Source organism: Talpa europaea, assembly GCF_964194135.1.
Source record: "Talpa europaea genome assembly, chromosome: X".
Taxonomy (NCBI): Eukaryota; Metazoa; Chordata; class Mammalia; order Eulipotyphla; family Talpidae; genus Talpa; species Talpa europaea.
Window position 1 is genome coordinate 25,214,142 of NC_140081.1, and position 27,034 is coordinate 25,241,175.

Sequence of the window (27,034 nt, forward strand, 5' to 3'; positions counted from 1 at the left end):
GTCACAGAGTGGAGCTCCTTTTTCCCATTTTCTCCTTAAAAAAAGAAAAGAAACAAACATCCCAAGTAAAAACAAACATATCCCAAAGTATGTGTGCATTGAAAAGTAAAGAAACATTATAACAACTTCATAAAAACTGACTGAAAAGTTTAAAAAGAAAAAAACATGTTTCTAAGTCCTTCCAACTGGAGTCATTTCTCTTATATAAAGAAGAGATATTTTCATATGTAATAGTGTCCTTTCTTTACAGAAATAGTCGTATTATGACACATATGCACAAGGATTAACACTATGACACACTGTACACGGCTGGCCTGGCGAGCTCACCAGTAGTCGTCCGAGGCCATGTCGCTGGGGTGGAGCCACTCCACGGAGGAGCCCAGCAGAGTCTGCAGCTCGCTGGTGAACTCTACCAGATCTAACAGCTCTTTGCTCTCGGGGTTAAAGGCTTCCAGGTCTTTGGGGCAAGAGAACAAGAGACTTGCTGAAACTTGTCGGTAAAATTCTGCCTCGGCGATGGTGACAATTTCCACATTTGGGAAATTGCAACGGAATATGCGGGAGGACATTTTCAATTTCTTCAGCACATCCAAAAGCAATAGCCAGTTTCGAGGCCTACAGAAGAGAAAGGACAGTTGTCTGAGTTTCTGGCAAAATTAGAAATGCTGCCAATGATTCACTCCCCCTAACTATAGGATGATGGGCCAGTTACTGCTGCTTTGCTTGCACACCAACTGTGACGCGCCCCTTCTCCCCCCAGCTCCAATACCTAGAAGAGAGGACGTGCTTCTAGTGGTGGGAACTCTGGGCTCATGTGGCTTTAGTAAGAGACCAACTAGGGAGGACCAACCAACTCTGACACAAGCAGTGGAGCTTCTGGACAGGCCTCGCCACTGGCCGCTCCAGCTCCACTGGTGGCGATAGGAACCACTGGGCAAAGGTTCATGCAGCTCTGGCCACAGCCAGTCACCACGATCCAAGTGAGCACCCCACTCTAGTCAGCCTGGGTCCCAAGCAGTACGTGGCAAAGGCCTCTTTGATCACAAAGCGAGAGTTAGAAACACACGCTGACACTCGGCCTTTCCCACACCTCCACCCCAGCCCTCAAGGCTTTGGGGAATGACACTTTTGAGAAGGAAATCACTGCATTCCTACGTGACACCCTGCCACACTTTATGATTTCTATTACTAATAAAATGTTGCTGTAGCAGCATATAAGGTTACAGCTTCAGGGGTGGAGGAGGAATTGCTCACGAAGCACCTTTGTCAACATGGAAAATGGTCTCCGACATGGACACCCCAAGGGGTTGCTCATGGGGCAGATCACGGGAGAAAGACTGTTCTCACCAGCTCTGCTAACATACACAGCCCTGGGGGCCAGATAATGCAACTCCTAGTCTCCCAGAGAAGCGGGTATGGTCAGGTAGACCTCAAGTGCCTGGGAAGGCTCCTAAGGACCCTGTCCCAAAAGTTTAGTGAAAGAAAGATCCAAGCTGCTTGCTTCTCCATGAAATTTCAGTCACTGACGTCAATGTCCTTTGAGCTCTGGGGAAGTGTTATACCAGGCCGTGCCCACCCCCCAGGCACACCTTTTCCAGAAAAGAGCTGTTGCATTATGTGAACTTCATGGACACTCAGGAATTCCCAGCCTTGTCTCTTTAAAGGCATTTCTAACTCCTGCCACCCCAAGAGGAGACTGGTTACTTCTCAAGCCCTTGAAAGTCATGCTCACCCCTGAGCGACGGACACTTGGACATTGTAACAAGGTAAGAGGGGGCTTTCGGAAAATTCAAATTCAAACACATCGCTGTAGGTCTCATCGTCATCATCCTGGTCTTCGGGTCCTGGGGGATTTGCCAAGACATCATATCCACTTTCATCATCGGGCTCTAAAGGAAGGCAAACAAGGGAGAAAGAGAACCGGTAAGCCACAACGAGATTTCGGCCGTCGTCAAAAAGGGAAAAGGACCCTCAACGTTATGGATTCTTTCCCAGTCCAGCCCTGCTCAGAGTACCCACCACCGGCCAACCCCAACCCACGCCAAAGAAATGTTTTGTGACCCATTCGCGGCCGGCGCAACTAAACAGAACACGGCTCACCACACACAGAGCTGCCGTAGAACTCCCAGGAGCCATTGGAGTCATCGTCACTGCGACCTTGCAGGTCATTCAAATAATCTGGAGGGAGAGGAAAATAAGAGAAATAAGATGGATTAGGGGGATTTTCCCCTACAAATTCAGAAGCGGCTGCCATATCACTTCCTGTCCACCCCAAGATACTCCCTCCCTTTCTGCACTTCTCTCTGGCACCCAACCACCTGCCAAATCTGACGAAAACCAACATACTTGCCTCACCCGTCTACCCGTGACGAACCCCCTTTCACGCCCCAGTCTGCCCAGACTAAAGCTAGCCTGGAATTTCTTTAGCCCTCAGATGCAAAACTAAAGTATATCGCCTACTGGACAGACCAGCTTTATGCTGCCTTTCCCAGTCAGCGTGACAGAAATGAACAAAGGTGGGCGAGGAAGTGAGGGGCATGCTGTGGCCAGAAGTGACCGTGTAGAGGTTTGAATAAGAACATTTCCGGATCTTTTGCGTACCTGTTAAAAACTTTTCCATAAGTTCGCTGTGGGTCATTTTCATTATGGTTCTACCTGAGTACGTAGCTAAAGTGGGGTCAGCACCATAGGAGAGGAGCAAGCGGACAATTTCCAAGTGATCATTCTCGACGGCATCATGGAGAGGCCTAGGAAAGACATGATGGAGAAGGCGGGGCGTTCAACGTCTGCATAACACCTGCCTCTGAGACCAACAGGCAAAACTGGCAGTATGTGCCAAACCTAGACTCAGTATTTCACCGAGGTGTGTATGGGTTTCACTGCCATTCCAGATTCAGAAACTGAGGCACGGTGATCGGCCTGAGGTCAAGCAAAGAATTACCCTGTTGGTATTGCTACTCAGGACCCTTCACAGGGCAGGTGAAGGGATTATTTCAGGCCTCGTTCTCAAATGCAAATCAATCTTAAGCCAGGGACCAAGGAGAAACTCAAGCCAAAATGAGAATGTTTTCAATGAATTTAAGAAGTGACAGATTATAAGATGACCACGACTCAAGGGGGAGTGGCAGGGGCGGTGGTGGTAGTGGGGCGGAGAATAGGCCCACATTCATGAAGCTGAAACAACAATTGTTAGACCATTTTTTATTTCTTTTTTTTAAGATTTATTTTTATTTATTTATGCATACATAAATAAATGTAGGGTGTAGGCCAGAGGTGCAGGGAGGGTGAGAGGATTCACCAGAGACAGAGTGGGGAACAGAACAGGCAGACTGACTGAAGTACACTGCTGAGGGGAGCAGCGGGGGAGACAGGAGACGTGTCTGCTGCACCATGTGGGTCAGCTCCCTGGCCCTGCTTGTTAGTGCTGAGACTTTAACCCCTGCACTACCAGGGAAGCCCTGTTGGACCATTTTTTAAAAAAAACATGTACTCCTTTTCAAAAGAGACTAAGTGCAAAGTGAAGTTTCTCCTGAAAGCTGGGGCTTGCCAGCTCAGATCAATAATCAACCTTCTGGCCCAAAAGCAGGGCTTTCAGGAGGGTACAGAGTCCTTCCACCTGTGTATCCACATAGGAGGGGGGTGCGGGGCTGGGGAGACGGGACACTGCCCCAAGTTTCATCCCAAGGGCTGCTCTCTGGGGGCTGTGAAACAGCGTGTATGCTTTGGTTTGCTTGAGATTACAACTGTGAGGAAAGCCCCCCGGGTGCGACCCAATGCCGACCAGGAAGGTGCCGGCTCGGTCCTGGGCCTCTGACCAATAAACCCAGGCCACATGCAGGGTGAGGGCCAGGCCTGGGAACATAGGTGGAGATGACAGGTCCTACTGCAACGAGTCTGTCCGTCCGAATTCCAGGTTATTTCGGCTCCACGTATATTTTAAAACATCATCATTTAATAGATGTTAACAGAGTCTAAGATCTTAAGAAGGCAACAGTCCCGATTATTTAAGCAGGCCTCCACCCTTAGGGGGACTTCTGTCCACGAGAGCATGACAAACTTCTGAAAGTTCTAAATTTTTCAGAAAGTCCTATTCACTTCCATTCTAGAGGACTCTGCCATTAAAGCGTCACCATGTCATGCCCCCACCTTTCCTCTACAGGTGTCTCACATACCCCAAGAGCCACTGTCCATGCCCCGACAGGGCCAGGCGGAGAGCAAGACCCACCACTGACCTGGTTCCATCCTGGGCACTGCAGTTGACATCAGCGCCATATTCAAGGAGATGTCGCACGATGTTGAGCCATCCCCTCGCACAAGCTTCATGGAGGGCACAGTAACCTGCATTGTCTCGATGGTTCACATCACAGATCTTGTTCTCCAAGCAGTATAAGACCACTTCCTGTGGGGGTAAGGAGGGGTGCCATGAGACCACTGCTTAGTGAACCTTGTAAAGGTGACCTCTCCACAACTTGGCAGTGAATGCTGCTTTCAAAGGCACACATCCTTGGGTCCAAAACCCCAATGTGGCCCAGGCAGGTGGTAGGAAGTTTCAGTGGAGATAGTGTCGAGGGTTCTGTAGGCCGGTGACTATATTTGAAACCTGGCCCTGCTGCCCCAGCTGCTGGGCCTTCACAAGTTACCTGTGAACTTCTCCATAGGGCTACTCAGAGGGAACAATCAGAGAGCTACAAAAGTCTCTCAGCCGAGGGCCCCGCATGGCCAGCACAGAGGGGTCTTGGCTGCTGAAGTCTCAGACAACGCACTGGGAACCGCAGGGCTTCCACGCTCCGCTCAGGAGGTGCTTACTGACAACAACACATGCTTAGATAAAAGTATGGACGACTGAGGCCTATAGTGAAATTAAAATCATCTGGAAAACATTCCACAACGGGGAGGGCGGGGGAGAGGAGGAGACACTTGTGTTACCCAGATCCTCACACTCCTGTAAAGACCCCAAATCTGAGGTTGGGTCACAAACACTTCTGTTTAAGTGGCGTCAAAGAGGACTCTATGCACCACATACATCATCTAACTACACAAAAAGCTTCACGTCACCCTGTTTTCTGTTTGGCCTTGCGCTCTACCTCACTCGGGGATGAATCAATATAATACCTTCATATTTACTTAAATTAATAACGGGTCTGATATGCCACACACTGCAACGTACACATTTCAAAAACTAAATAAAACAAGTGTGCCCTGCCCCCTTCTCAAAAGGTGCTCTGTGTCAACAGTTTGCATTAGAATCATTGTTATTAATCTTACTTCCTTGGCATGTTAAAATATTAATATGAACTGCTCCCAGTAAGCAGAGCAGTAATTTATTCATTGTTTTATTACCTTGATTAAGAAAGTTTTCAAACACACGAACAGCATTTGCCACCAGAAAACATGTCACACTATTCTCCTACAAGTCATGCGCCTGGCAGGGAGCTTGTCAATAAGCAGAGCCTGGAGGTAGCCCAGCACCCAGACCGCCTGGTGAGGGGGAGCTCAGGCGGTCAGAGCAAGCCTCCCTGTGTCAACTCTTGAATAACTGAGCTATTAAATCCAACACAGGGGTCATTCTAGCTGCTCAGAGGTGTGGCATGGGTTCTGAAAAACTTTTTCTGTCCTTTCTGGGACACATCCCTTGCTAAAGGTGACTACTCGCTAAGGAGCTAACTAGAATGTTCCATATGCTGCAAACCTAATGTTACAAGCCAATAAACTAGGTACCCTCCAATCACCCCTGGTAGCCAAGAAGGTTTCCAGGTGCCCGTTGCCTTGGGTCACCGTGGCAGTTCCCTTCCAAAACAAGAGGAGGGAGAGAAAAAAGGCATGCCCACAAAAGCGTCTCTTCGTTCAATTCCCAACCTGCCAGAAAGCCCACAATCCTCTGGGCTCCCAGGCCACCTGGCCTGAGCCCTGGTATCCAGGATACCGCGTGAAGCTGCCGCTCTTTTAGCAGGCCCTCACTGGCCAGACTCTAGTGGACGGCTGCAAGCTAATGAGTTGTGTGCCCTAGCCAGGGAGAGGGCCCATCACGTGGCTCGAGGATCAGGCCTGAGCACCACCGACTGCTGTGCACAGATCAATTCGCCCGGGGCCCCGCAGCCCGCCTGGTGTCCCATCAACCCAGGGTTATTTGCTCACAATTACGGCCTCACCTGGAAACCTTCCTGGCTACCAGGGGTGACTGGAGGGTACCTAGAAGTGAGAGGAGGCCAAAGCTGATGGGCAAGTCAATTCTCTTTTTCTGGAGGATGGCAGCAAAGGCAGTAGGATCCTGACTTTCTTTTTGCCACGAGCTGTCTTCAGCTCAACCATGTTGGCACCAGGGAGCTACTGACATGGCTTCTCATTTCCCCAATTGCTCAGGTTTCCTATTATCTCTGGGTAACCTCTGAGGTATCAAGAAGGAAGGTGGGACTGTTCTCATTCAACACTGAGGTTGGGGGCGGGGGACCTGAGGCCCAGAGAGGGCAAACCCCAAGGTCAATGAACACAAAGCTGTAAACCTGTAAAACTCAGGTCTTGTGGTACCGGCTCGACTGGGAAGCTTCAAAAAGGCCCAGACTGGGCCCCAGCCAGAGGGATGCAGTCCAGCCCTGAGGAGCAGACCTTCTCTGTTGGGGGTCAAGTGGGCTAACTACGCTCTCCTAGATAGAGGGGAGGGGTGATCCTCTAAGCTGATGGCAACCGCTGCCACCAATCGTTAGAGAGAAGGCTCAAGAGGCCGGGAAGTCTGTCTACCCAATACATTTCTTGGCTTATTTTCTGCACTAGAAATGGGAGTGTTGGAAGGGCAGGCCATCCGTTCCCCAACAAAATCGAACTGTTTTTGTTGGACAATTCCCTGTTAAGCGGCTATAAGCCGAATGCCATTAACGGCAAAATGTAACCATAAAGGCCATAAACCCGACATTGTTAATTAATTAAATGCCTCATTAACTTTTTTAAAAACATGATTTATTCAATTCATAGAAAATTTCACCATCACCTCGGAACGCACAAGTGTGTGGTTGCACACTGGCATTTCAGCCTAAGAAACAGAAGAAACAGAAGTCTTCTTACCAGGAGAGGAAGATGCGAGAGCACCTCCAGCTATGCAAGTGGTCGGATTTAACACAAAGCTCAAGACAGGGTGTATCTAAAGTTTGAGAACCAGATTAACACAACCGAAGGCTGGGATAGCCTTTCGATTGCATATGGTATCTCTAACTAAGCAGAAAGTAACTTCAGGAAAAGTCCTCTCAAACCTGTGCACTCCAATCACACTTTAAGCCAGGTTAGCAAAACATCCTTCAAGGTGTAAGTTGCCTGAGCAAGGTTTAAGGCTATAGTTCCAACATTTACAATTCTGCCTAATGAAATTCTAGACAGTTGAGAAGAAAGTTCATCTAGTAGTGAAAATGTTCAGCATCAAAACCGGTGGCCTGTGCAATACATATATATTGAAATTTACCTATGAAGAAGGCAAAACCTGGTCCAACACGAACATTCTCAAGGCCACGATGTGCCATCAAAGGCCTGGTATTCTTAAAAAAAGATCAAGTGCACCTTGGTCCAGGGCCTTCAGACCCACCAACTCTAGGAAAGCAACCAAAATAGAAAGTTCCTAATAGGACCAACACTGATCTCTCGAGGTATCTGGTCCCAAAGGGAGACTGGTGGAAATGACAAGATCAAAGACAAAGCCAGGAACCCTGGCCTCAGTGGCAGGCTGCTTTCCTGCCCACCTCCTCAGCCCAGTGCTTGCTGGAAGCACAAAAGGCTATTTTCTCAACCATGACTACTCTCAGGTGAACACCTGGCGTGCAGGGTCTAGTTCAGCGCCACGTGCAACACCCACCCTGTCCCTCTTACGTGCTGCTGCTGTTGGCTCACAGGAAACCGCTTGGATTTCATCTGTAGGTACTGAACTAACTACAAATCATTCCAGAGAGGTCTTGCCAGGTAATTCAGAGATCTCCAAAAGAGACACGTCGATACAAACGGCACATTCAGCCAACAACCAAAAATACCCTCAAAGTAAGAAAGTGCTCGTTCTTTGAAGGCCTGTTCTGCAGGGTTCTAACTTCCTAGCCACACAAGTCATATGGGGGGCACTTAGGGTGGAGGAGGGTGCAACGGACGGCAGTACAGAGCTGCTGGGGCATGGAAGACAGGGCTCTGGGCACGCCCCGAGAGCCTTCACTAGAGCCCGGGGCCAGCCTGGGTCCTGCCACCCGCCACTCATCCACACCTCCACGCTCAGCCTGCTGAACCGCATTTTATTTTCACCGCTCAATTCCCAGTGGGCTGATGCCAGCATTAAAAAAGTGCCTTTGCCCTGTGGGCTATTACATCACAATTCCAACTGACAAGTGCAGTGGGGGAGACGCACAGGGCAGAGGGAGTCATCTGTCTCGCAGAGGTTCTGAACTGTAAAAAGGGCAACTCCAAGCAAGCCAGAGGAGGGGGTGGGGCAGGGGTGGGCATTGGGGGTCAGGCAGGATTACTCCTGATACAAGTCACTGAACCCCTCTGGGGGCTCAGCTTTCTCACCGGAAAGTAGGGTGATACTAAGTTACTACCACGCAAAGATGCGGGATGGGGGAAATGAGTGACTGCAGATGATCTGGGCTTAGAAAGAAAGAGGCTATCTTTTTCTCTACAGCGCTGCAGAGATAGCAGCTATCACTGTCATCGGCCATGCTGGGTGGGAAGGGCAGAGAGTTTGGGGCAAAGTCAAGTGTCCCCCCCATCATACTCTCAGAGACACCGCTTGGTTCTGCCTCCCCTCCCCCCGCCCTCTCCTGCACAGACATTTCCTGGTGGTGGCCCTGTGGGGGGAGCACGGCTCTTCGAGACAGCACAAGCAACCCCAAATAGAGCGAATAACTTCTCTCCCCCTTGCTAATCAGAATCCAAAAGGCCTCATTAAAATTCGCCCAGTCGCCAAGCCCTGGGTTATGTCAGATTTTATATCAGAGATAAGTGAGCGAGACTGGAGGATGCCGAAGCAGCCTACCTGCCTGAACACGAACTGAACATCAGAGAGGCCTTTCTTTTCACACCGCGATTGAACAAGCCACCAAAGAATAGGCAGCAGCACGAGAGAGCTGGGCGAACACAAACATCCTGCTGGAACCCCCAGCCCAGCCCCCAGATGGGGAGGAGGTTGGGCTCCGAGAACCCCCTCCCCCAGCCAGCGTGCCCCCTGAATCCAGGGCACCCACAAGGAGACTCACCTCGTAGCCAAGGCGGGCAGCGCGCTGCAGGAGGGTCTCACCGGCGTTCTTATTGACAATAAGTCTCCGGGCTTCGGGCGGCATCGGGCGAGACTGGATGGTCTCCGGAGGGGAGGTTGAGCGCGGCAGCTGTGAGGGCTGGGAAGCCGGTAGCAATTGCTGCAAACGGTCGAAGGGTTTCTGGTCCTGCTTGGCTGGTGACAGATCATAGTCGGAGCTGGGCTCAGGCCGCTTTCTGAATCTCCGGAAGGTCACCTATCACGAGACCGGGACAGCTCAGACATTCGGGGCCTCTTCCCACACAGGCCTCCTTCCCTCCTCCCATATCACAAACGTGAGTGGAGAAGGCACTTTTGCCTTTTGTTTGGGGGGCAAGTGGGGTGTGGGGAGGGGGTTGGGGAAAAGGGTTTCATTCTTACTAGTCGGAAACTTCACTATCACCAGGAGACCTGCCCCATTAGGATGGGGGAGGGGAGGCCGGAGGGATGGGTCCGGAAAAGGAGAGCTTTGTCCCCAGAAGCAAAGAGGCAATAGAGCGGAATGTGCTCACACAGGCCCAGGGGAAGCGAGGAGCAAAAGGTACCTTGCCATCAGCATTCTCCACGTAGTAGTCCCCTGCCAGTGACAAGCCCCGCCTGGACTCCTGCGGGATCAAGTGCTTGGTTTTGCACAGTCTCTTCCCGGATGGTTTCTCACTGTTGTCGGTGTATTTCTGCAGCAGGGAGGCAGCCTGGCAATCGTCTTCTTCGTCTGCACACAGCACATCTGTCTTCTGATTTTCTTTAATTTTCTGCTGTTTGGCAGGAGGCCTCGAGGCTGGTGTGCAGCTTGGCTGAGTCTGCTTTTTGCCGCTTGCATTGGTGGATGAAAGGCTCTTCATGGGCGGAGAGCCGGAGAACACAGGCAAGCCTGAATCCGGAGGGGGGTGGTGGGCAGACGGGTGGGGGGGGGGGGAAGAAGCAGGCGTTACACAGTTGTAGCCGGTGTGGAAAGAAAAGCCCATTGTTAGCACTGATCACTGGAGCGGCTTCAGTTTTTAAAGATATACCAATTATGTTTTCAAAGCATTAATATTTTAATTATCCCACATTCAAACGGCAAATAGGTTAACCCACAAAAGCCAAGTGGCAAGTTCTTCAAAGGGCCAGGACTTGCGGGCAGAAGCCAAGGCCTTCCTGCTCTCCTGCCCCTACCCACTGGGGGCCTGGACCATCAGGACCTGACCACCAGACTTAGCCTGAGGCAGGAATGAGGCTGCTGGCAAGTCCCTGGGGTCACCCAGATCTCCCTTTGCTGCCCAGCCGCAGGCTGGATAAGGAAAACCTGGGGAGTCAGGCTCCTTTTTCCGTACATTCCAGAAGGAAGTGCAGGGTGCAAGGACAATATGAACAAACTCCCCGCCTGCCACATCCCAGTCAACTTCTACAGTACTCAGGCTAGTCAAGGGTCCTTTCCCACAGAAGTGGGGCACCCACCCTCCAGGAGTGGGGCGAGCCAGCTATGTACCTGGTTCATTGTCACTGGATTTCAGAGACTCTTCTGACCAGCTTCTGTTGCCTTTCGCCTCTGCCCTTTTCTTGCCAGGCTTCTCTTCGGTGATGTTATTGCCCTGGGCAGCAACCTCAGGCTGCACAGCCTGGGTCACTTCCTTCCTGCCCTGCCGGCCAGGTTTGCCCTCTGCTGCCGACACCTGCTGTTCCCACCGTTCTCTAAGGTGCAGCAAGTGGCGTTGCTTTTTAGGATGGAGCCCTGTTAATTCAATGCACACCTTCAGGTTGGTCAGCTCACTATAATGTGGCTCTTCTAAGTGGTTAGAGGAACTGTTTGTCATTTCCCTCTCAGGCCAGTCATCTAATGGAGAAATAACTACAAATTAATGAAAAAGCCCCCTGGGGGGGGGAACAAACTCTTTTATGCATCACTAATAGGGTGGGGGAGGGGTGGGGTGTGGTTACAGTCTCTCTTAACCTTGTCCCCAAATCTTGGGAGGGGGTCTACTTGTCTTTGGCCACTTTTGGGGCCTGAGCTCCTACATCTGGCTTGGGAGGAGGGGAGGTGCCAGGGGCTTCCCTAAGGCTTTAGGTGGGGGGGTGGGACTCCAGAAGGGGACTCGAACTCCGCCCATGACGCCCCAGGCACCCTGTGGCTAGGTGGGCACATCTCCTGTCCATCCACCTTTGGCCACACCCAGAGGTCAGCAAAGCTGCCTGAACTCACCTTTGGAGACCCGTCTTCGCTTGGCTTTCAGTAGAGGGTCCTCAGACAGCTCCTCCACAGCGGTCTCAGCGAGGCTGCTGTCACCTGAGACTTTGCGCTTTCGGTCCAGCCGGAGAGTAGGGCTGTGTGGCATGTCTACAGACGCCTGGTCGGCAGGCGGCTCACTTGCAGGCTGCCTGTCCACGAAGTACTTCTCCACGGGTAGATCTTTGTCCTCTGAGGCTTCGAAGGGATCATGTTTATTTCCAGCACCATACTCACCTGGGGGAGGGGAAACAAGAACACACAAATGAAGAGTCACAGGTCAACAGGGGGAGGTAGGGTTTGGGGAGCAGGAGCCTCCATGCTGTGGCAATCTGCAATTAACCCACCCTTCTTTGGAGGTCGGGGGTCTTCCACACTGGCAGCACAAAACCCTTAGAAACAGCACTTCCCAAAAGAAGGACAGCAGGACTGTGGGCAAGTGAAGCAGAAAGCGAGGCATATACCACTCACAACTTTCTACCCTTTGAGAGTTAGGGCACGAGGAAAATCAAGGAGAGATGAGGCATCAGCACTATCTTTTTTATTTTTATTTTTTTTCATGCATCATGAAAGAACTCCCTTCCCGACACATCTTTGATGGTGCTCGGGTCCCCTCCAGGGCCCTTGTCCACAGATGGCGGGTGACCCCACAGCAAGATCTAACCAGGCTGGGGCTGACCTAAAAATCTCTATGGAAACATCTGCTGAGGTCATTATTCTGAAATAAAAGGAAAGCTGATACAATAAAGAGACCAAATATCCCCAAAATGTCATCTCCAGAAGGGATAACACCAATGTTCACTTAAGACAACAGGGGAGATGATGAGGCAAAAGGCACGGGAAAGGGCGCTGGGAGGCATGGAAGCCGGGAGAGACCAGGGCCACCTGGACCCTGGCAAGGGCAGAAGGTGCAAAGGAGCCATTCCTGGTGCGCGCACAGAGTCGGGCAATTTCAAAGGACTCAACCCCACCCCTGCTCATCCTGGGTCCTCTTTTGCTAAGCCAGGGGAAGGTGGGGGCGGGGAGCGCATCACTGAACCATAAAGCTGTTCCCACTTCCCACCCAGAAGGCCCTCTAGACCCCAGCATCTGGGTGACAACACGCACAGCCACAGGGACGCTGGTCACTCGGCCTGGCAGTCTTCTTCGTGCCCTACTTCACATGCGAGCATCTAAGGACAGGCCAAAGACAAGACTTCGTCCCTTCATCACCACGTGTCCTTTAAAGACAACAGCAAAACTGCTTACTCCAGCACTGCTGGCGCCACTTCTGTGCCCTCTGCCCCACCCAGCACTGACTCGTGGCTTTTCCTTCAACCACCTCAGCCCAACATCGCGCCCTCCTTTTGCTCTAGCCTAGGAAGTAGCTCACTGACGCTTCGCTGGTCACGTTTTTTTTCTAAGAACCAAATAATTCCAAATAGTCACTGTGACATGAAGGGGGTGGCCTCACGCTGATCCTCCACATCACCAGGGGGATGAGCTCGGTATTTCCGTAACACTGAGCTAAGCCGCCAAGTTCATTTCTAGATAAATAATAAACACACCCCTCATGTGCTGAGCCCATACCTCCTGTCCCCAGTTCCCATCACACAGCACTCCTACTTCTAACCAGCAGGCTTATCCCCTATCTCTGGGGAGCATTCCAGGCACGGTAGTGTCCGCCCCCCTCCCCTGCCCCCACCATGGCTAGCCTGTGCTTTCAACGTGGAAGGAGCCCATTCACCTCCTCTCCAAGGCATCCCAAGGTGGGACAGAGGGGGGCCATTGTCCACTCTTGCAAGGGAATAAGGGAGTCACCGACCTCCTCCCTCATGAAAAGTGCATAGTATGGACTGGGAAGGCACCCCCAAAACACCGCCATAGCTGGCTGTTGGGGCAGTGTCCTAGGAGACAATGGAATAAAAGTTGCTGCTCACCAGACCTCCGGGCCAGGCAATTCAACTGTGCCAGTCGCAGGGCTGTGGCTCTCTAACTACTCTGTCACCCTCTTACCCGCCCTGGCATTCACAGTGCCAATTTACAACTACGCCCCCTTAAGTTGGAAAGTGGAAGTGTTACTGCGAGCGGCTGCCTCCCGGGTCTAGCGGGGTAGAAGGGGAAAGGCCAGAGAAATCACTTTAGCAAAAGGATGCCGAGACTCTGTCTCAGGCCAGCTTGAAGTTTGAAGATGTGAGCACCCCCCTAGTTACACCATTTGTCTGGTCCAGTCAGCCTCCCCTGTGAGCCCCATGGGACAGGGTTGGGGAGCTATCGCAGGAACTACCATGTGCTATTTTAAAATTAATTTTAAGATGTGCTCCCCTCCCCATTTTGGGTAGGAAGGCTGGTTCAAACCAAGGGATTTGAAAGCAGACGTGACTGGGTCGTGATCAGGCAGCTACTTTAGCCAGCGCGAGGCCCCACGGCCTCTGAGATGTCTCCCAAGCAGATCAAATACTTCTCAATCCAATGTTTCCAACTCTACTTCCACAGTTTCCATTTTAACCCCGGGTCTCCTTGTCACAACCTGTTAACACTCTCAATCTGCCCAAACTTTCCAGGAAATCAGGTGATAGCTCACCTACCCGACCCTCTGCCACAGCGCCAGCAGCTACTGCCCAGAGATAGCCACCCGGAAGACCTATGCTGGCTTAAGCAGCGACTGGGGACCTGTTCCTCAACAAACAAGAGCACCCCTGCAAGATTAGTCCCTCCCTTGTCTCGTCCGGGTTTCCCACCTGGTGAAAGCTGCCTGGGTGTGCAGGGCGGCCCCGCCCCGGCCAGGGCAGAGAAGGTGCCTCTCATCGCCGCTGCCAGTCAGCGGCCAGCGGGGCTCCTTTCCCAAGACCTTCTGAACAGGCCCAAGGACCCTACAGGGGACTGTCTGCACCTCCTCCTCCTGAGGAAGAACTCGCCTCCATAGCTTTCTTGCCTACTTCACAAGAGGATCTTTGCCCGAACGAGGTCCCATCCACCCTCCTCCCAACCACTGAGCCTCTTAGAGCAAAGATTCCGATTCCCCAGTGATGCCTCTAAAATCTAACATGACCTCACTCAGAGTAACAATGCAAAAGAACACCCACTGTGACTGCCCAAGATGCACACGACCACCAGTCATGGAGGAGAGGCCCCGGCCACACCCCTGACCACTGGACCTGGGGCTCCTCTGTGAGGCTGGGCCAACAACCCCTTAGGGTTACATTTGAGGGCAAAGAAGATAGACAGATCCGGGTCCTAACCAGCAGGATCTGCCATGGGTGCTACTTTCAGCCCTTCAAAAAGTGGGAAGCCATGTGGCCCTCGGTCACTTGATCGAAGCAGATGTGAATGTGACTGTGCTGTTCATGGTTTAACACCTGCTCCCTGCACATGGTCATATGACTCACGGCACATACATCCCATAATTTATCATGGTTGTGCCATAGCGCTATCTCACAGAGGCAATCACCATGGCAACATTTATAAGTCACCATAGCAACAAAGCACCCTCACCACTGGTGAGCCAGGCCCACCCAGTGAGCCCTAAATAAGGTGGGAAAGTTTGAGGGGCTGGGGTGCCCCAGGATTGCCACTCCCTCCTCTGCAAGTAACCTTATCACCTCCAGTAAAGGCAAACCTTGTTAAAACATATACCACCCTCCACAGAAGGGGCACGGGGAGTATCTCTTCCTAACTCCAAAGAGTTTACAAAACATACAGGTGTTCTCCCAGAAGGAGGTTTCCCGAAGCCCTCTGACTGGGGCTTCCTCTAGTTCCTGCCCCAGCACTGCCCCTGAGCAGGTCCTAGGTGAACTCTGGCCAAGAGGCTGGCAAGGGAGGCAGTTTTTCCAAGTTGGAGAAGGGACGGATGCCCCCTGCCACTCCCCATCCTCCCGATGCCTCCGATGCCTCCTATTGATGAACCTCCATGTCTGAGGAGTTTCCTCATTTGTTAAACTACTAAAATAAAAACGTGACTCTATCTACTCCTGCTTCCATAAGGAATAAACGAAAACCCTGATCACTGTATTTTCAAGTCGGTTCACTTAAACGAGGCCCCCCCCCAAAAAAGGGGTCCACACCCGGGTGGCCATCACCTGGCTGGAAGACCCCTGGAAGGCATCCTGTCTCCATCCTAGCTCCCACATGCTCTCAGTTGGGCTCTGGGACACGCTGACCCCGCGAGAAGGGAACCAACATGGAGCAGGGTCTAAGCGCATATGGACTCAAGACTTAAGGGCCCAGGACAAGGCTCGTTCATCTGCAGCTGAATGAATGCAGCACCTGCTGGCCCCTGGATGGTGGCGGCAAGGACAACAGCTCCTCTAGGCTTCTCTTCTTGACCAACCACAAGCCCCCAAATTCCCAGAAGGCACGTGGTGGTGACGCGTCTCCTTCATTGCCACAATTCTTAAACCCGAGTCCCGTTCAACCTCCCCAAACCTTCCCTTGCCCACAGTGGTGATTCCTGGCTCACTGGGCACTGTCCTGCGTGTTTCAGGACAGCCTGAACTTGGACGGTGGAAGGGAGCATTTTTCAAACTATCTGGGGCTTGGGCTCCACCGCTCACGGATCACACTGAGTTCTCTAGATTCAACGAGAAAGACACAAACTTCTCTTGGCAAAAAGCCAAGGGGAGACCACTGACATGTGACAGGCAGTGCTCATCCTGGGTCTGGCCATGTTCCTGGAAAACCAGAGAACAGGACAGAAGACTCGGGGCTGGCTACCTTTCCATTCCTTTCCCCCGGTCTCCCTCACCAGAACAGAGACAAATTCTCTCTTGAAGGTGCTGGGGGGCAAGGACGTCCTGAACAAACTCCGCAAACAGGTTTTATGGACCCCTCCCCCACGCCAAACCAAAGAGATCCACGACCCCAGGGACTACAGATCCCATAATGTCATCACCACCGAAGGAGGGTTGCTGGGAACTGAGGGTGGAGTTAAGCAGCCAAGCTTGGTATATAACCAGACACGTGGGTCCTGGGGGCCCTTGGTTTTCTCCAGTTCTCAGTGTGCTATTGGGGTACCAGCTCAGTGGAACGGGTAGGACGCATTCACCAATTTCTCTTTCTCCCTGAGTTATTCATTTCTTCATTTCCCCTTCTTGAAATAAACCCTTTTTGGGTGTACCTGCGGTTGAGTCTCATTCTAAGTCCCTTTTAAGCGTGCAGATGAGGACCCACAGTCAGGCCAACCCATTTCACATTGGGGTTGCCCTGTAACAAAGGCAGTTCCTCCTCCTGGAGTGTGGCACCTTCCCATTACCTTAGCTTTCCTCATTTCCACCAGGTCTCTCTGAGAAACTTGCCCAGAGTTGGCGAGTCAAAAGGAAGGAAGGATTGTGTGTCTGCAGAGAGCATGGTGAGGAGGGAGGCTTCTTCTTTGCTGTTTCATTCAAGAATGGCTAGGATTCTCCACTTCCGCCTCAGCCCCCCAAGGTGAAGGTAAGGGTACATTTACTGCAGGTACATCAAGAGTTCCTGCCATGCGGGGAAGGCCTCCACTCACTAGCAACAGAAAGTACTTTCTGAGGGATTAATGCAGAGCGAACCAGTCATGGTGAGGCTTACCCAGAAGACTGGCCATAGGTCTTTTGACACCAAGGAGGAGCTGGGGGTGCTGGGCAGGGGGCATTTCTCCCAGCAAGTAGAAAACCACACATTTCCCAAACCCCATCAGGCACCAGAGCTCTCCGACGCACCCAATGACACAGAGCTCTCCGATGCACCCACTCGCACTCCGAAGTTCACCTAGAGGCCCTGATTCACCTTCACCAGTAAGCTTGGAGGTCCAGAGTGGACTTCAGGCCTCAGGCACACACACGTAAGAAACGAGAAAGACCTCATCCGTTTGCTGCCAACACATCTTACCCACCTGGAAGCCTCACAAGCAAACCCCAAAGCCAAATGCAGTGGGGGGAACAGCTATTGGGACTGAAAAAAAGATCACAACCAGAGGCCAGCACTAGCTTTCTTCCCAGATATGGTCTCCAAGACATAACAGTCTCTCTTTGCTGGAAAGAACACCTTCATTTGGACCACGCTCCAGGACGTGTTGCCCACTCACAATGATGGCAAAGGGTCCTACCAAAGAGAAGAATTATGCTCATGTTTATGGTGACTTCCTCACATTTCAACAAAACCTCTCCCTCTGGAGGGAGAATGAAAGACTTCTTGCACTGGGGCTGGGGAGCTGCCTCTGCCCAAATCGCTACAAAAAAATATAGCCACACGAAATAGAACACAGGCTAGGCACACATAGGTCTCCGCTGTCATTCCTCTGCTGCATTGTATCACACTGTTACTAACGGGACCAGTGTTTAGGAGGACGAGAGGTGCCCCGGGAAACAATCTTTCATGGGTATCTCATTCCCCAATGCCACAAAGTTCACAAAGACAATTAACCCTTCCTCTGATGGCAAGAGTGGCCTGTTTCTCCAAGCTGCCGCCAACTGGACATGTGGCCATTACAAGGGAATCACTTCTTGTTGCCCCCCACCACACACACACACATACACACGCGCGCGCCCTAGGAGCACAATCACCCAGTCTCACAGATGCACAGATGAGGTATGACACAGAAGCCGCCTGGAGTGACTTACATCTCTCAGCATCATTCTGGTCTGCAATTGCCTCCTCCAGGGCGACCGACTTTGGCTTTTTGTCCTGATTTCCTTTCAACCTTTCCCAGTCTGCAGGGCTGAATTTGCACACCTCTGAGTCTTTGGTTGCTGGGTGGCCACCTTCTCGTTCTTTCATCTCCAACTCTGAGAAGCGCATCATTGCACGCTAGAAAGAGAATGGAAATGGAAAAAAAAAAAACACAACACCTTACCATAAAAGCTATTTCATTTGCCTTACCTTAAAGGAAAGTATTTTCAAAGAAAAGTTTGCCCAAAACCAACCACAATTTACAATACAACTGAGATACTTTAAAATTTAACAGATACAAATTTAAGAGTATCTAAATATAAGGAGTCCCATTCTTTATTCATAAAGTCATATGTATATAGATATATATGCAGTGTGTATGTATAGCCATACATACACGAGTGCACAGAGACAGACATTCTCTTTGGGAGGTAAATAAAACAAAACAAAAACACAACGCAAAGAAAACAAAACAAGAAAACAACAGAAAGGAAAACGAAATGCACAATGAATAAAGACGACCATGGCCCACAAACTTCCCTTTGTATATTTGGAAATGAAATTTAACTCAAAAGGTTTATGTAAGATTCTAGTAATAAAAATTTGAAGAACTGACCTCACAGTAAGCAGCGGGTAGACATAAAATACTGTCCTCTTGTAATCCTTCCATCTATGTAATTAAAATGGGCACTCAATGGATCATTTAGATAACTTCATCCATTTTTATAAGCATAAACCAATTTTTTCTTAACATTGCAAAACAATTTGGCTTTATATATCTCTTAATTAAAAGTAAAATATCTTAAGGAAATTCCTATACAACATCTATCATAATTCACTAACAAGTTAAATACATACTCTATTCCTTTAAGCGAGCTTTTTTTTTTTTGTGGAAAAAAAATTGCATGAATCCCACAGACATGCGGCTGCTACACACCTCCACCAATTATCATGTAAGGCATTCTAAGCAGCACTTCTATTTGTTAACATACAGTAATGGCAGAGAAATCAAAGCAATTGATAGGTAAACGTCATGCAGTCTTTAGATAGCCTTCGCAATAATTACAACTTCCCTTATCAGCATTCCAGTGGCGTTCTCTTAAAATCTACAGAATAACTTAAAAGTACCCAGACACATGAACCTCCTAAGTACCACCACTCACGTCCCCTTACTGGACACATTTCATACATTTAAATTACCATAAGCTTAGCTAACCACATCTGCCCGGTGTCCTGTCCTACTACACTCCCCCAATTCTCTTTACACATTAAAAAACTGACACCTGGTAAAGTTACTGACATTCGGTGGGGAGGGGGCTCACCTGCAATGCGCGCTGCTCCCGGCTGAGCTGACTGGAATCTGCGTACAGTTCAGTAGTGACACACTTGAATCGGTCACCCACGTAACCGGCGGAGTTTGCGATTCTCTTTGCCAGCTTAGATGGCTTCGGTTTCAGAACTTTGCCATCATTAGACTCCGCCTCATCAGCTCCATCTTTGGTATAGGTGGGGGTGACGTCCACACTCGGTGGGGCACCGCCCACACAAAATGGTTTGGGGTCTTCTTGGGTTTTACCAAAAGTTACGGAGGGGCCATCGCTGCCCAGAGTGGGCTCCAGGAACGGAGTGGAAACTGGTATCCCCAGGTTCTCCTTGTTGGTCCCTGCTGGAACACTCTCCTTGCTCAGGCTGAAGACCGACTGGCCTGGAGCCTGTTTGAAAGCGTAAGCTTCATGGAAGTCACTGATGCGCCCCAGCTCTTCCCGGAGGGTGAGGAAATCTCGGTGCGGCTGCAGGGCCGGATCAGTTGGGGGCTTGCTGGGCTCAGTGCTCTGGCTCACGCTCTCTGCGGCGAAGCCAGGTTTGGACACGTTTGGGTCAGTTTTAGCATCTGGCTCTTCCCGGAGGAGGTCGACATAGACAAGCTTGTCGCTTTTGAGGGCAGTTTTCCCTGGATTCCAGCTGGGGCTCGGCTTTAGGTTCTTATCGGCAGGGACGTCTGGATGCAACTTGGTGCTGCTAGCTTCCAATATCTCGGAAAACCGGTTGCGGAGGGTTGGGTCCTCGTAGCGGGCTCGCTCGTGGGATCGAGACCGTCTCTCTGGTTTCTCTTCTTTAGTGATCTCGATGGGCGTGTGAGGTATCAACATGGGGTGCACCATGCCCAGCCCCAGCGCATCTTGGTAGGTCACAAACTCTGGCCGGCCCGTGGGCAGCCCATAGGGCAGTCCGGGCTTCGGGGCGAGGTGGCCAGGAAAGAGACTGCCATTGGGCAACAAAACCGGGTGAGGGTAGACAGGTCCCTTGCCATGTAAGGAGAGAGGACTGATAGCAATGCCCTCAGGCGCTGGGTATGGGAGGTAACTCCGGGGGTAGGGAATAGGTGGGGACCTGAACGCCTCATTTGGAGACAGAAATATTGAGCTTGGAGGGAGGCCATTCTCATTTGCTTTGAAGCTCGGTTCTGGGTTGCTGGCTTTGGCGCCCTTGCTGCTGGTGCCGCCGCTGTGCTTGGCAGGCGTGGTGGGGGGCTGGCCCACGTGCTGAATGACGGATGGTGTGGTGTCCACGGAGCTCCTGCTGGTCTTGCTGCCATCAGAGTTGGCGTTGGGGGCTGGTGATGCTGAGGCCGGGCGGCCAGCACTTGACACTGATCCTGAAACATTAGTGACCACAGCATCTGTGCCGCCCATGCGGGGGCATGATGAACTCCGCTGCTGGGGTATCGCCCAGTCCAGGGCCTTGTTTTTCAGCGGCAGGCTTTTGCCATTGCTTTCTTCGTTAGGACTTGGCCCAGGCACCACCCAGGACGAGGGAGCAGTGCTAATGATTTCAGATCTATAGATAGCACAGCCATTTCCTGGAGGAGATGTTTCTTTCGGCAGCTCACTTCCGGAGAGCACCAAGCCGCTTCCAGCTCTGCTGTGGACCAGCACTGTGGGGGCCATCTTTTTCATGTGGTCAGCTTTGGAAGCATCGACATCCACCACTTTAGAGGACAAGTCTAGTGGCTTGTCGGTGACGTCTTTGGTAACCGTCTGCTTCTCCAACAGAGGAGGCGAACCACCATCTTTTCTGTCTTGACCCACTGTTTTCCGGGTGTGCCCGGGAACTGGTTGGGCACCATCGGCCCCTTCGGGGGCCTTTGGATACTTGCCATTAGAGAGTCTGGCCCCGGGGAACTCGCTGCTTACTGTCATGTATGGCTTCGACAGGGTGACTGAGGGAGAGGTGGAGATTCTGGCGTAGTGCTTGTGGAATTCTGAGTAGGTGTCTGTAGTGGGCTGGGAGGGAAGGTGGACTCGGGGTGAAGGCCGAGGAGAGGGGGGCAACAGGAGAGCTGTGTCCCCAGGCAGGCCACTGGTGACCGCCTTGGCAGAGGGGACCCTAGACTGTTTACTGTTCTGGATGTGAGGGTAGGCATGGGACTCGACAGGGTTCCCGGGGCTGACGCCCATCTTCCAGGGCAGGCTTTTGTCTGCGCAGTGGACCAGGGGAGGGATGGCTGGGGAGGCGGAGGGTGTCGAGAGCCTCATGGGTGAAGCCAGGGAAGACGGGATGTGGGGACTGACGTAGTGAGGTGGCGGCAGGTAGAGAAAGCGCTCCCCGTTGGTGCAGACCGGAGAATACAGTGGCTGGGCCAAGCTGTAGGACTGCTGAGGTAGCAAGGCCTTGTACATGTTCAGTGAATACTTATTTGGCGAGTCAAGGAAAGGGTAGATGGCTGATGTGGCACCTTCCATGTAAGGATTGACCCAGGGCAGCCGCAGGTAACTAGCACCATTGATGTTGAGCGGGCTCTGTTTGTCACTGGAAGGCCTGTCCAAGCCCAATGTTTCCGCTGTAGGGACAGCACTTTTTTGTATTCCAGGCGGTGTTTTATATATAGCACTGAAGCCATTTGGGGCTTTTCCAGAGACAGCGGAGGCCTCCACTGCCTCGGGTGTATTGGGTTTGAACTGCATCTCTGGATTTCTCTCAGAAGAAAACCCAAGACCACCTAGAGTGCTCGTGGCAGCCTCCCGACCTTTCTCTGAGCCCAGTCCACACAAACTAGAATAGACGATGTTTCCGGGGACACGCAGCCCTTCTCGGATCAGGCCAGTGCGGTCCATGCTCAGTCCTGCCAGGCCATCAATCCGATGGGCCGTAGTTGCGTCCACCTTTGCAGAAGAAGGACATGGGCGTTACTTAGGCCGGGCGGTCAAAGTAGCTGGGCCCATCCCCGTGGTACAACCAAACTAGTACAATAGGATATCAACCTCAACAGCTGGGCAGAAGGGGTTAGAAAAGTCAGTCTTCACAGAGCTGGGCCCGGCCCCTCCTCCCATATTCAAAACCCTTTGCTTGCCTCTGTTCAGCTAGTATCCTGAAAGCACGGAAAAACTTGATCCCTTTCGACTTGAGGCCCATACATTAATTCAGTCATCTATTAACTCTGGAAAATTCACCTTCTCAGCAAAAATTCTTTGCTGCAACTGAGATGACACCCCACTACTCAACACTGCCTTCATGGGGTACAGAAGGCCACAGAAGGGGGGGTCTGTTAAGTGGGGGGCTGGGGCAGAGTTCACTGCATTTTTCCTAGATGTAGGAAGGCATTATTTAACATAACAAGAAACAGTGGCAGGGTAGGAGGACTTTGGCTGTCTCCTTTCTAAATCAATGAAAAGGCCATGGGTCAAACTGTGGTTGTGTCTTTTGACTTCCTCTCCCTGGTGTCTAAAGACAGTTCTGTGTTTCATATTTTACTGGAAAGGTGAACCCTAAGGGTCTACTTGGAAGCTGGGAATTTATCCTGTTGGGTGCACTGGTGTGGCACTAGGGGACGAGGATGAAAGGAGTGCACAGCCAAGCAGGTGAATAGGAAGTGCTTGGGTGAAGCTTTGTCCTGCCACTGGAACTAGCTATACTCCCTCCTCCACACTGCCCTGAACCCCACCCCTCCCCCCCCCCGCCTCCGCCCCCCCCAACACCGCCCCCAAAAGGCCCTTTAATAGTATGCAAATTAACGCACAGATCGATGACAAATCACTGATATTCAGATAGTACATCAACAAAAGCCATTAATCTCTTACCACGTTGTGGTTCAAGGGATTTTCTTCCCTTAGTTCCAGTCTGGCCTTTGAAGCGTCACCATCGTTTACCGGAATTTTCCTATTTAAAAGGACACATCAATTTCATGAAAGCATTCCTCGCCTAATCCAGCTTTCACAGATCTCCCCACAACAGGCCAGTTCCTAGTAACTCCATTTATTCAGATTGCCCCTAAAAAAATACCTATTCCTCCCCAATGGTCCATAGTGGAAGCTGTCCCCAATGCCGACTCAACTGGACAGAGTAAAATGAAAGGCAGGGCAATGGAGACATGAAGACACAAATGCGATCCTGAACTTGATGAGCCAGAATAGCACAAATACTTCTCCCATGCATCCGCAGCCCCTTTTTTCTGGAGAGGTCAATTAGTGCTCTGCTGTACTAGCTGACCCTTACAAGCGCCACCTGAGGCCAGTCATGAAGTCATGCAACAGCCAAAGACTGAAGGGGGACCAGAAAGCCAGAGACTAGGGACAAGCTGGCAGCATCAATCACTTCCGTGTTACCCATGAGGGCAGGCTTTCAAAACTTGTCCCCAAACAAAGTTAGGTGCCATGTCCTAAGAAACTGGTTTCCATGGTGATAATGAAGCCATATTTGACTGCCTTTATCAAAATGAGAGGGATACACACTAATATCATACAAATGTCAGCTGCTCCAGGCTCCTGAGGAAGCCGCACATCTGTGCCAGGCTGCTGCGGCTGCCCTGGGACTTGTTATCAGAGAGCATCGATAAAGAAAGCACTTGGTGCCAACTTCTAAATCCCCAGGATAAAATCTCTGACAAGCAGCAGAGGAAAGTTTCATCATTACCCTGAAGAGCAGCTTCAATCATCTACTGCTTAGCTGCCTCAACCCCCACACTCCGAAATTACTGATTAGGAAGTCTAACAGATCTGTCGGGTGACTGAAACCAGGAGCCAGTGGCCACAGTGAGCAGGCGGCAGAGGACAATGAGAAAGCCTGGGCTTAAATGAAGTGAAGGGTGGCTATCTCCCCATTTATTACTGAGCAAACTATTTGTTTTAAAAGCACATCGAATGCCGATCCACCTGGGCCCACACTCCTGACATTTAGAGTTAAAGCAGCATATAGGCTGGGATTAATTCTCCTTCATAAATATGAAATAATAAATTAAGGACGAAAGTGCACTGAAAGGCCGCTTTAGGGGCTAATCTTTTAAAGGGCGGCAATGCTTCGCTGAGCCAGGTTGCCTGTTAAAACTGTAAATCAAGGGCTGCAGGTTAGGCGGGAGCTCTATCTCCCCCGCCCCTTTTGGGCCCACTCTGGCTTCGAGAAGATGAGGGGGCTTCGGCACTGGCTCCGCTCAGGAGCCCAGGGGGAAGAGATCCGCTCATTCACCTGTCTTCGTTGATCCCACACATGCGGACCCTCTCGCTGTTCATCCAGCTGTGAACGTTCCCATACAGGGGGGTTGCTGAAAGCATGTCGTCTTCTTGGATGGCAGCTTTTCTTCAAGCGTCTAGTCTGTTTAAAAGAAAAAAAATCCCAGGAGGCTGAATAAAGAAAAGCCAAACAGGGAAGGGGGGGGGGCCTCTTTCTAGGCAATTCATAAAGAACGCAGACTTGGGGAAGGCGGACTGTGCTTCCAGAGGCCCAGGATGGGAGAAATATACCTGACGCGAAGGTACAGGCGAGGGCCACAGTGGCTTCCCCAACAGCCTGGGGAGGGGGGGTAAGGAGAGGGTTAAAGCGCCACTCCCTCCTGCCCCCAACACAGCAGGTATCATGCCCCCTCAGCCCCCTGCACTGTGGCCTTCCTGCCTTCCTCTTTCCCTGCCTTTGGAGAACACATGTGGATGTGTGGATCCCAGAGTGTCACACACTGATTCTTCCAGAGGCTGGACTGCAGGATAGCCAGGGTCTGGGAACTTCCATCCAGGTGGAGTGTGCAACTTACAGATGGGGGTTAAAAAGAGTCGGTGGGCTGGCTAGCTGCCCCAACTGAGCCCCAGATTAGATTAAGCACCCAACCTGGGTGGTTTGGCCTGGGAGCAGCAGAGGGAGGCGGCTGAGTAATTCAATGACGCCTGCTCGCTGGGGACAAGAAATCATTAGCGAGCGCAGAAAGTCTTAGCAGCCCGGGCGAGCCGCTGGCACACCAGGAGCGGGCAAAAGTCACCCATTTTCCACCTACCGGGAGGGGGAGGCTGTGAGGGCAGGGGAGGGAAGAGCACCTCTCCCCCACCTCCCTTACCTTCTCTGCCCACTAGCCCCACCAGCATCACATTCTAGTTTGCTGCATGAGTGAAGGGTCAGGACAAGCTGCATTTTATTAACAGGATTATCACGGCGCGTGATTTATCCTCGTGCAGGATTTTAATTGCTCTTTGGAGGTTGAGCCGTTTCTTTTGACTGCGCTTCAGCCCATATCCTGCTGTTAAATGCTGGGTTAATAAGTAGGGGAGCCTTTAATGCCTGGGACCGATGGCCCTCAGCAATTCCCTGCTCACAAACACATCACAGTCTCCCTTGTCCGGACCCGGCCGTGGCATCTTACACAGGACTCGAACCTAAGTGTGAAATCATTGGTGTGCAGATCATCAGAGGAACTTTTCTCTCTCCTCCCTCACACACCCACCCACAGAGTTTCCGAAAGCCCAAATGTTCCCTAAGTCGACACATTTCCTTTGTTAGCAGGAAAAAATATGCAAATGCTTGCTTTTACACTTTAGCACATGGAGCAGACTGCCAGGTCGGCTGGGTTGGAGGCACCGGGTCAGGACTCTCTTTCCCAGAGTAATTGAGGGTGAAGGTGGAGGGGCACCTGGGAGATCCGAACCCAAAGACCAGACTATCCTCCCACATCTCTTTGTCCTAACTAGGTCCTTTGTCCACCAGCATCCCCCACCGGCCCCTATACATAGAACACCGTCTGTTAATCAAGAGCCTCACACACAGATCCGTGGACGCAGAGAGCTCAACAATGAATTGCAGAAGGAAAGGCAAGGGGCCGCAATCGGCAGTTGCATCAGGCCTGGTGAAATTCTCCAGGTAGATTCTCTTTCTTCCAAGAGCCAAGGGCTTTTCCAATGGGTTAGCCACAGTGCCCCAAAAGAGAGGCTCACATGTTTCAAGAATGTTCTGGGGGCCTCCCTGGCGGCCCAGGGGTTGTCTCAGCTCTACCACAGCTACAGCCTGAGTTCCATCCCTGGCCAGGGAGCTGACCCACATGGCGCAGCAGCCCTCTCCTGCCTCGCCCGCTGCTCCCCTCAGCAGTGTATTTCAGTGGCTCTGCCTGTTCTGCTCCCCACTCTGTCTCTGGTGAATCCTTTCACCCCCTCCACCCCCACACCTCTGGCCGACACCCAGTTCTTCCATATAAAAAAAAATGTTCTGGAGGGGGACTCATGGGTTTTTTCTTCCCTTTTCCACCATTAGGCAGAGCCCGTCACCACAGTGTCCCCTCCCTATCCCCTGTTGCCCCTCTTAACAAAAGGAAGACATTCTGGGTGACCTACTATAGACAACAGTCCTTGGGGCCAATGTCCTGGTCACGGGCTGCAGTAGTGGGATCTTGCCGTGGACACCCCAAGGTCCCTGTGTGCTCTATGAAATGTGGAAATGACAGCAGGAGCAGAGAGTCCACCGACCGCCTAAGAAAAGGGTGACGATAGAGGAAAGTGTGCGCCTAAGAAACGTCAACCTTCTGGCACCCCTTCTTCAAAATCGGCCTCCTCTGAAGCAAGCTGCCTCCTACACGCCTCCTTGAGTAGTCAGTCACCTTGTGACAAGGACCTCCCAGCGCCTAAGTGAAGAAACAGAAAGGGTGCTCCCTCCATCCTCCTGAGTGGCCCCCAGTCAAAGGCTTTTCTTTAGAAAGGCAGCCTGAAGGAGCGGGAAGG

The 27,034-nt window shown here is 51.5% G+C and overlaps 1 protein-coding gene across 3 annotated transcripts; it reads right to left on the reverse strand.

The window, feature by feature from the left end:
* Positions 1-323: 323 nt before the first annotated feature.
* Positions 324-24,616, reverse strand: BCOR (BCL6 corepressor; the record flags this gene model as incomplete). Of its 3 annotated transcripts, none has more annotated exons than XM_084258295.1 (14): positions 324-615; positions 1,733-1,889; positions 2,101-2,178; positions 2,602-2,747; positions 4,233-4,399; positions 9,216-9,470; positions 9,799-10,124; positions 10,722-10,964; positions 11,433-11,693; positions 18,023-18,209; positions 18,688-18,741; positions 19,394-22,234; positions 23,150-23,228; positions 24,531-24,616. In XM_084258295.1, 14 exons carry the CDS (start codon positions 24,614-24,616, stop codon positions 324-326), a joined length of 5,172 nt encoding a protein of 1,723 aa, XP_084114421.1. The 3 variants fall into 3 exon arrangements, with proteins under 3 accessions (XP_084114421.1, XP_084114420.1, XP_084114422.1); XM_084258294.1 differs by having other exon boundaries at positions 10,722-11,066; XM_084258296.1 differs by lacking the exon at positions 18,688-18,741.
* Positions 24,617-27,034: the final 2,418 nt, after the last annotated feature.